At 39.4% G+C, this 11,002-nt stretch overlaps 1 protein-coding gene across 1 annotated transcript; it reads left to right on the forward strand.

The window, feature by feature from the left end:
• The first annotated feature begins 3,444 nt into the window (after positions 1-3,444).
• On the forward strand, positions 3,445-7,926 carry LOC149200394 (uncharacterized). The gene is made up of 2 exons (XM_089400939.1): positions 3,445-4,702; positions 7,768-7,926. Exons 1-2 carry the CDS (start codon positions 3,445-3,447, stop codon positions 7,818-7,820), a joined length of 1,311 nt encoding a protein of 436 aa, XP_089257065.1. The 3' UTR covers positions 7,821-7,926.
• Positions 7,927-11,002: the final 3,076 nt, after the last annotated feature.

Genomic DNA, 11,002 nt, shown 5'->3' on the forward strand with positions numbered 1-11,002 from the left:
TATAACATTTTAAATGTAAGTTATAAGGTATCAATTATAACACTTACACGTATGGGAAATATTGTAATGTAAATATCAGCTGCCCTAAAAATCTATGCGTATCCCTGCCATTAATAAAGTCAGTGAAACCGGATAGATAGTTATTGCTGAGCGCCAAGGACAATATGAAATATCGGGAGCCATCAATGTATGGGAGGCGGTGGCTGCAAGTGGGAGGGCGGCCACCGCCAGGTGAGGGATTAAATAGCAGGGTCTGAACCTGAAGGGGGGGTGAAAAAACCAGCGAATTATGGATTCAGCAGGAGAAAACCAGGAGAAGTAACCTTGCAGTGGAAGAGTCTTGAGTGATCTGAGTTCTGGGCACGGAGGGACAGAGAGCCTCTGTGGAGAGCTTCTCTGGATTGAGCAACCAGGTTGCTCTGTCTGGTAGGGTGGTATTGGCCATCTCTAAATTGAATCAAATCAGTCAGCAATTAAGGATTACCAGTTCAGCAGCGGAATCGGAAGTCAGCAAGCAGCTCAGGTAGGTGCAAATTTCAATTTTATGCATTACTGTTTTCAAATTTCATATGCGTGTCTATCTGGTTACTGTAAATTCGGGATTAGGGTACTACACATGGTATCGGAGCCCAGTTTCGAACCCTGGAGACCTTACAGGCCCTAGAAGTAATTAACGCTGTAACTTTGCATAAACACCCACCGAGTAAATTTACGTTGCAGCTAGATTAGCTCCATATTGGAAATTTGCTCATTTTCCTTGTCTGAAGATGATCTATAAATGGTCATTGAAATTTGAGCGCTCTGTCTCAGTTACCTTTAAACCAGCCTGACAGTAGAATAGATTGGTAGAGTAGGCATCAGTCTAGAATGCAATTATCAAAATAAGGAAGCTTCAGTATTATATAAAATAAAAGGGAAAGATGTTAAATGTAAATTAGGTGGATGAGAGAACCCATTCATATCATTATCGTATCAGCTGTGAGGCCATCACAATCATGACTCTCTGCACCGTTAAGTATGATCCTGTCCAGGGCGAAGCGATATCCTCTTGAACCATGCAGCTGATAGCATCGTGGAATGGAGCCCGAACTTGAATCCATTTCTTAGGAAACAACCCCTGTTCCTAGAAAACATAATATATCAACGCATTCTGCATCCTAAATGAGACAAATTTGAGTATCGTCAACAAATGTTGACCCGAATCTACGCAACTTATTTAACATCTATTCAAATATGAATAATAATAGTTTCTTTACAGTAACAAAATAACAATTTTATCAATGAGAAATATGTGAGGTTAAAATTTATAATCTAAAACAATTGCAGAAAAACTTGACTTCAGCAAATCTTTTTTTTTTTCAACAGAGCATAAGCACATGCTGCCCGCGAAAGAAAGACGTATATGCACCAAATATTCCTATGAATTTCGAGAAATTCGACTCTCCAAGCCTGCGTTCAAAATAGGTTTCAGGATCGCAGCTATCTCAGAAATATATCAAATTCACACGGATTGGATGACATGTAAGGGCCAGACGGTATCAACCGATGGGAGGAAAGCCGCGAGGCACGTAGATCTCCCTTTTCTATCTAACCCGTGGCCATGGAATAAATCTCTGTTGACGGATGGCAATAAATTATATCGCTAATGTATATTATAAACTATATATTCGAACTGGAGCCTTTAAAACATAATCATAAATATTTAAATTCATTTAAAATATATTTTGTCCAGCGTTTCAGAAGCCATGGGTTGTATACAAAAAGGGTTCACGGTTGTTTGATTTATAAACATAAAATAAACAAATAAATAAATAAATGGGTGGGTACTATAAAGTACCGATTTTCAATTCTTTAGTCATATCCCCGTGTTACTAATCGAACCCGTGACATCAAACATAGCATTAATATTATTAAACACGAGATCACAAATAAGCTAAGTCCCGTTCTTGTGGTTTAATGGTAAACACGTTGCGTTGGTAATGAGCTGGATCTGTTATGTTGACACTTTAAATAACACCGTAAGAGTTAAATACAAAATATATATATATATATATATATACCTAGCAACGATTGAAATAAAATCACTTTTATATCACTCTATGACGGCATAAAGAAGAACTCAATTTTCTGGTTCTGGATGCCCAGGTGGCATTGGCAGACGTGGAAAACAAAAATGTCCTTTAAAATTTCTACTTATATATTTACATTAATTACTGGGAAATTGTCTTGCGAATTGACGCATAGTGCCTGTAGTTCCGCTTGTGGGTCTCTACGTCGCTTGGATCTTGAATGTGTTATCTAAAATTGCAATAGATAAAATCTATATATAATAAAGTAGAAATAAGTAACGCATTATATATATATATATATATATATATAGGTAAGTGAACAGAAAGAAATATAATAAGATTGAAGGAAAGAAAAAGATACAGAATAAGAGGAATTTTATGGGGTCTGAACCAAAGGCATATATATATATATATATATATATATATATATATAAAGAGCATAATGGAGGAATAAAAAATATAATAAAGTAATGTTAAAAAAAAAAAAAAGAGAGAAATGAAATAGATAGTAAAAACAGACTTAAAAAAAAAAAAATAAAAAAAAAAAAAAAAAAATAATAATAATAATAATAATAAATAAATTATCACATATAATTCACCAGAATTTTAGCATCGTTCTAGCCTTTTTTTTTATCTTTTGATAAGGGCTCCAGTTGACTGATTTCATTCAGCTGAAAGATCTCAAAAGTTCATCATTCAAATTGTGTTTTTAGAGGATCTTCTCTTCTGAACAGTGAGCAGAATTGATCAAGAAGTCATTTCTGTTTAGAGGCAGGGATCCGTGGCGCAATGGTAGCGCAACCTTCTGATCTAGGTCTAGTGAATGCTCTTTCCAAATAAACTTGCATACTTCAAAAGCATATCTTGATAATCCTCAACTTCATTTGACCATGTATTTGACACATTTATCACATGAAGATTTTGTTTCAACCCTTCATTTTTATAGATTTAATCCATATCCAAGTAATATATTCAGAATATAAATATGTATGACCTTCCTTAAATGTAATAGCTAGATTGAGGTATGGCAGGTATGTTACCAACGTACATTGTAACGAGACATTTAACATTTTTCAATCATGGATGTTATTTGGTAAATAAACTTTAGATGTCTTACCTTAGGAGCTAATAACCATACACTTCTGCATTATTCATTTTTAGAAAACCCTGCATTAGGACAAGGAGGTCGCGTGACCACCCTCCTTGACCTCGGTACCAGTAAGATCCGCCTAGCGGGTAAAAATAGCAAAACTATACCCGTTTTCAAATGTGAAGCTGCAAAGAAATTAGTGTGTTAAAATTCGATTATTCGCCTTAATTTTTTTTTTATATATATACATTTCATTTATGTTCAGGGACCATTACTATGGTAAAGATGTATGAGCGACGACGACGTGACCAGGCAGCATCATCACCATTAATGCCGCCACCGTCGCCATCGCCATCCCCCTCACCCTCGTCACCACCAAGGCAGCCGTCAACATCAAACGCTCCAACGCCAGAGTTGACTGTGATAATGAACTCTTTGGAGGCCTTATTGGAGACATTAAAGGAATCAGCTAAGGCTAAAAACAAAGAGGAATTTCAGCATGTAGCCACCAGTTCAGCGGAACCACATAATTTGGAGCCCAGAGGATCGAGAGAAGACATCTCTAGAGAGCTTCAGAAAATTAGACTCCCGGAATTTTCGGGAGGTCGAGCTGGTGAACGCGCTGAGGCATGGTTGGAAGGAATGAACCGGTGCTTCAGGTTAAGAGAATATTCACCTTCAGCAAAAACAAAAATTGCCGTGTTTCAACTAAAGGAAAGTGCCCTGATTTGGTGGGGAAACCTGGAAAAGCAGCTACACCTTACATCAGACAACGTTCCTTGGGATCTGTTTGAGGAAAGGTTCCGCGCGAAGTATTTACCTCCATATTTTCAACAGCAGCAAGCCAGAGCCTTTCATACACTAATTCAGGGAAGTAAAACGGTGGAAGAGTACGAAATAAGGTTTATGGAGCTGGTAAAATACATTCCCTACTTAGACTCTGATGAACGTCAAGCTGAACGCTTCATATTTGGGTTAAACCCTCGCATCAGAGCCTTGGTAAGTATGTGGAAACCATCATCTGTAGCTGAGGCAGTCGAATGTAGCCGTTATGCAGAGGAGCACCTTGGAATCAAAAAGGATATGGGGCCAGCAGGGCCTTTTCAATCAGGATTTCCAGGGAAGGCTCCCCGGAACGTTTTCAGAGGAGGTAGCTCGAGGCCACCTTACGGCAGCAGGTTTACCCCAAGTGTGGGGACAAGAGTTCCCATGGCAGTAAACACTATAGCCGCAGAATCGTCCAACACCAGACCTTGGGCATCGCGAGGGACTACCGGCAGAGGAAGGAGCGCGGGAGGAATCAACAGGGGAGGACGCGGCTCGTTCTCTAGAAATTCACACCTTGACTCAAGAGGATCAGCGCAGCTCAATTGTTGGGGGTGCGGGGGGCCGCATTTCCAGCGTAACTGCCCAGAAGCGTCATCAGATATATGGCAAAGGACTGGGAAGGAGCCAGTATCAGGCAACCGAAGTAATCATAGAATTCATGCAGTAGTCAACCACGACCAAGCAGCCCATCAATCCACTGTAGTGGAATCTTCAGGTATGGTCAATGGTGTAAAACTCAAAATCTTATCTGATACTGGTGCCACAGATAGTTTCATTTCGTCATATGCATTAAACAAATGTGGGCTGGCAGCTCGTAGACAAACTGATTTCCACCAAGTGGAAATGGCCTCAGGAGAACTCCAAACCGTGGGCTTGAGTGTGGATCAATGCAAAATTGACCTAGGGGTCTGTTCGACTAAACTAAAAGTCTACGTCACCGCCCTAGGGACGTATGATCTTATCATAGGTATGGATTGGCTGGAAGCTCACCAGGCGTGGGTAGATTGTTATGGAAAGAGGATTTTGGGCTTAAATGATGAGGGAGAAGTAATCCAAATTCAAGGGATCAAGAGAGAAATTTCTTTGCGCTACATTTCGGCAATGCAGGTGAAGCGTTGTTTAAGAAAGGGTTGTCAGGCTTATGCAATTCACGAAGTAAGCCAGGGAAAGGGACCATCCTTAGAACAATATCCGGTGTTAGCCGAGTTCCCGGATGTATTTCCAAAGGAACTACCTGGATTACCCCCGGTAAGAGAATTGGATCTCACTATTGAATTAAAGCCAGGTACCCAGCCGATCTCTAAAACACCTTATAGAATGACAGCTCCAGAACTTCAGGAATTGCAAATCCAGTTGAAGGAACTACTCGATATAGGGCTTATTCGACCCAGTACCTCACCTTGGGGCGCTCCTGTAATTTTTGTGAAGAAGAAAGATGGATCCTTAAGATTATGCATAGACTATCGGGACTTGAATCGAGCTACAGTAAAGAATCAATACCCTATGCCGCGAATCGATGATCTTTTTGATCAAATGAAAGGAGCTTCGGTCTTTTCAAAAATTGATCTTCGATCAGGGTATCATCAGCTAAGGATTTCTGAAAATGATATCTCTAAGACAGCATTCCGGACACGTTTTGGGCACTATGAATTTACTGTGGTACCATTTGGGTTAACAAATGCGCCAGCCGTATTCATGAATCTTATGAACAGTGTTTTCCGTCAGTATCTTGATAAATTTGTACAAGTCTTTTTAGATGATATTCTCATCTATTCCAAGAATGAAGAAGAGCATAAGGAGCATTTGCGGTAGTGTTCCTTCTTTCAGGAAAAGATTCATTATTTGGGTCACATCATATCAGGCGAAGGGATTTCAGTAGATCCGGAGAAGGTAAAAGCGATCATGGACTGGCCAATACCGAAAAATGCACATGAGATACGAAGCTTTATGGGCTTAGCAGGTTATTACCGGAGGTTTGTGGAGGGGTTCTCCAAAATCGCGAAGCCAATCACAACCCTCCAGCGTAAAGGTGTTAAGTATGAGTGGACCGAGGAATGTAATAATGCATTCTCTGAACTCAAAAGACTACTCACCAGCGCACCAATCCTAAGGGTCCCTGATATGGGCAAAGACTTTACAGTATGTACTGATGCATCCAAGCAAGGGCTGGGTGCAGTATTGATGCAGGATAAGGGAGTGATAGCTTATGCTTCCAGAAAGCTAAAACCTCATGAAGAACTCTATGCTACTCACGATTTAGAATTGGCCGCTGTAATGCTAGCTTTAAAAATCTGGAGACACTATCTGGTGGGACGAAAGTTTACACTTAAAAGCGACCATCAAAGTCTACAATATTTGTTCACCCAAAGAGACTTAAATGCCAGGCAAAGGCGATGGAGTGAATTCCTAAGTGAGTATGACTTCGGAATATCATATATTAAGGGAAAGGAAAATGTGGTAGCCGATGCCTTAAGCAGGAGACCCCGGATATTTTCTCTCATACCCATTAAAGTGGACTTAAGACAACGAGTGCTGGATCGTCTTATAAAAGACAGCTGGTATTTAAAAGTGAGGGCAAGTCTTGAGGGGATTAAGGCAAAAGAATCTAAGTTCGAGGGTTATGAATTAGAAAGCGATGGGATCTTGCGATTCCGCGGAAGGATGTACATTCCTGATGATAAAGATCTTCGAGATACCATCCTCAGGGAAGCTCACAAAGCCGTATATTGTGCTCATCCTGGAGTAGGGAAAATGTATGCGGATACCAAGAAACTCTTCTTTTGGGCAGGCATGAAGCGGGATATCACTCAATTTGTTGCAAAATGTTTGGAATGTCAGCAGGTAAAGGCAGATCATTGTCACCCAGCGGGTCTCTTACAGCCCCACGACATTCCTATGTCTAAATGGGAGACCATTTCTATGGATTTTATCACTGGACTACCTCTTACTTCTCAAAGACACAATGCCATTCTGGTAGTGGTGGATAAATTAACAAAAAGCGCCCATTTTATTCCGGTAAAAGATACTTATGATGTTGCTGACGTGGCACGAGTATTCATAAACGAAATTATCAGATATCATGGAGTACCTAAAAAGATTATATCCGATAGAGATTCGCGATTCACTTCCAGATTCTGGACGTGCATGCAGACAGCCTTAGGTACTCAGCTAAATTTAAGCACTGCCTACCATCCTGAGACTGATGGGCAAACTGAAAGAGTAAATCAAGTACTTGAAGACATGTTGCGAATGTATGTAATGGATCAGCAATCCCACTGGGAAAAGTATTTACCCTTGGTTGAATTCGCATACAACAACAGTTACCACAGTTCGATTGGGATGCCTCCATTTGAAGCTTTATATGGCAGACCGTGCAGAACACCGTTAAGTTGGGACAGGTTAGAAGATCGAGTAATAATAGGGCCAGAATTAATCCATGAAATGGAAGCGCAGGTCAGACAGATTAGACAGCGATTAAAGGAAGCACAGGATAGACAAAAGAGTTATGCTGATGCTCACCGAACTGATAGAAGGTATGAAGTAGGGGACCAAGTCTTCGTCCGCATCAAACCAAATAAAAGTACTATTCGATTCGGGAAAGGGACAAAGTTGTCACCCCGATTTATAGGACCGTTTAAAGTCGTGGAAAGAGTTGGACCTGTGGCCTATCGTCTTGCCCTGCCACCTCACCTGCATAGAATTCATAATGTATTTCATGTTTCTGTATTAAGGCATTATGTAGCTGATCTATCTCATAACATCCAGTGGAAAGAATTGCAGGTATCGGACGAGGGAGTCATAACGGTCGAACCGTTACGTATACTGGAACGTAGAGTTCGACAGCTGAGGAACCGCCTGGTGGACCAAGTTAAGGTCCAGTGGGACAAGTATAGTCCCGGATCAGCGACTTGGGAGAATACAGAGGACATATGTCAGAGATACCCTAGTTTATGTCCATTTTGAAGAACTTTACACTATGTTTAGTATATATATTTACTTCACCTCTGTCAGAGAACCAAAAACATTTGAATGATTAGTGATAAACATGAAACTTTGCGGCATAATATATGTTTAAATTCCTGCTGGTACATGGATACCAAAATAATATATGTTTAAAATTCCTGCTGGTACGTGGATACCAAAATAATGTGTTTAATTCCTGCTGGTACATGGATACCAAAGCAATATATGTGATTATATTACTAAATTATAAATGTTGAAGTAAAGTTAAGACCGTCAAATGATTTTACTTCCGGTAGGAATTGAAACAATATAAATCTGTTTTATTTTATGCATGTCAGAATACATGCATAGAAAATAACAAAATTCTGTTATGCTATAGTATCATATGTAGATAATACATAAGTTATTTCGAATATGCTGATGCACATTTCACAAATGCTGGGTAAGTGTAAGATTGCAGATAAACTATGATTGCAGATAATTGATCCAATTTTCGAGATGACCACGTGATGACAGAACTCAGATCAGTTAAAGCTCAAAGTGATTCTATGATAGGGTAGTAGCCCTGATACTACTGGAGGGGTGGAGGTGTTACCCACCGTTTATCCTCCGGAACCTGGAGTCATGGGAGGACTGTGCGAGTCACGCTCCCCTAGACGTGTGATGATGACTGCCGGATGCCTACTGGGAATCAGGTCGGTATAGCCGACGCTGTTACCTTCGTGTTATGAATGGTTAGGTCAGTAAGATTGACGCCATGGCATACTCTAGTAGAGGTCGGATAGGATGGGAGCAGAAGAGATTAGGAAGGATAGGATGAGTTTGAATAGCTTGGGGACCTGGATAGAAAGGTCGTGTCCATTAAATCCTTGAACCTAAAAGCTCTAACTTCGGGACGAAGTTTTCAGAAGGGGGAATGTATGTAACAACCCTTTAATAAAATTTCAGACCTTAAAACTTTATAAATATATATCCATGTATTAAATTTTATAAAGTATATGGTTAGACCTTATAAATATGAATTTATAAAATATATTAATTAACTTATACCATATATAAATTAAATGTTATGATATATTAATTAACTTTATATCATATATAATTTATATGTTATAAGACATAATACTTAACTTGATATCATATATTATTTAAATGATATAATATATATATCCTAAAACCTTATAGCAATTATAAAACAAACGTTCTACACTATATCATTACAACTTTATAACATTTTAAATGTAAGTTATAAGGTATCAATTATAACACTTACACGTATGGGAAATATTGTAATGTAAATATCAGCTGCCCTAAAAATCTATGCGTATCCCTGCCATTAATAAAGTCAGTGAAACCGGATAGATAGTTATTGCTGAGCGCCAAGGACAATATGAAATATCGGGAGCCATCAATGTATGGGAGGCGGTGGCTGCAAGTGGGAGGGCGGCCACCGCCAGGTGAGGGATTAAATAGCAGGGTCTGAACCTGAAAGGGGGGTGAAAAAACCAGCGAATTATGGATTCAGCAGGAGAAAACCAGGGGAAGTAACCTTGCAGTGGAAGAGTCTTGAGTGATCTGAGTTCTGGGCACGGATGGACAGAGAGCCTCTGTGGAGAGCTTCTCTGGATTGAGCAACCAGGTTGCTCTGTCTGGTAGGGTGGTATTGGCCATCTCTAAATTGAATCAAATCAGTCAGCAATTAAGGATTACCAGTTCAGCAGCGGAATCGGAAGTCAGCAAGCAGCTCAGGTAGGTGCAAATTTCAATTTTATGCATTACTGTTTTCAAATTTCATATGCGTGTCTATCTGGTTACTGTAAATTCGGGATTAGGGTACTACACAGATAAAACCCAAAATATCCAAGAGAAAAGAGATTGATGAAATAGAGGCTCACCTTTACTTGGTTTTGCCTTCTACATAATTGTCGACTAATCTTAGAAGGGTTTACCTTATCAATCCAACCATGACTACAAATGGAAATGGGCTATTCTATATATAGAGTCTAGCTAAGCTTCCTTTAAAATAGTAGTTGTCTCCTAGATCCACGATTTCTCGAAAAATAACAATAAAATAGCAATATCTCATAACTGACTCAAATGTCAAGTTAACCAATGCATAAAGTAATGGGCAAGTTATGCCATTTGTCTTCTCCTCAAGGTGGATGTCTCAATCATCTAGGGTTAAACCATGTAACAACCTCTCTAAGTGCATTGATTAGCTGATCCATTGATTTTGTCAATGCTCCATATGCCAACCATTCAAGTCATATTTCAGTCATGTGTAAAGGGGTTGATTTAATATGTTGTTATGTTTCTCTCATGAGGTCTGTATATAAGTTGGCGATGTATCATATTAAAAGTGCACACGTTGCAGGCTTTGATGTTGTTACGAGAATTCACAAATCAATCCCTTTGCTACAAACAGAGGCTGAGAATAACACCTAGGAAATGACCTACAAATCTCTTCTACAGTATTACTGGAAATATTGACTAAAGTCCCAAGGGGTGCCATTAGGCTACTGAAACAGGTCCTTTTCCATGCTGGAAATGGTGATGAACAGAACATATGCCTTGCTGACTGCTATATGGGAAAAACTTATGGGGAACTGATGTATCTGTTATAACCCCTTATCTATGTCTAGGAGGTAAGGTGATTGTCATTGATAAGATAAAATGACAATAAATGTCAAACTCTTGGCCCTGTAGCTACAAATTGGAGGAAAATTCTTGGACTGAGAAATATACTTGCAGCCTTTGAACAATCCTAGTTCTCCATTCTTTCTTACATTTCTAGAGCATGCTTATGTTGATAAAGAGCCGTCACAAATTCTTTTATGAAGCATTCTTCTCTGTAGATCAGACCTATGAATCAAGACCATAGCCAATACTGGGTTGTCTGCATCATCAGTACTGGACATCAAGCAGATTTGTTGTTTCAAGTGTAGTTGTAATGCCCTCATCCTACTAATAATATACTCTTGAAGGCTCTAAATTTATCCAAGAAAGAGGTTGTTTAGTTATGCACTCAAATGCAAACTCAACAAACCATACA

The sequence above is a fragment of the Pinus tabuliformis genome, chromosome 2_1 (assembly GCF_031772625.1).
Source record: "Pinus tabuliformis cultivar Carrire ecotype Pingquan chromosome 2_1, CPIR1, whole genome shotgun sequence".
Taxonomy (NCBI): domain Eukaryota; kingdom Viridiplantae; phylum Streptophyta; class Pinopsida; order Pinales; family Pinaceae; genus Pinus; species Pinus tabuliformis.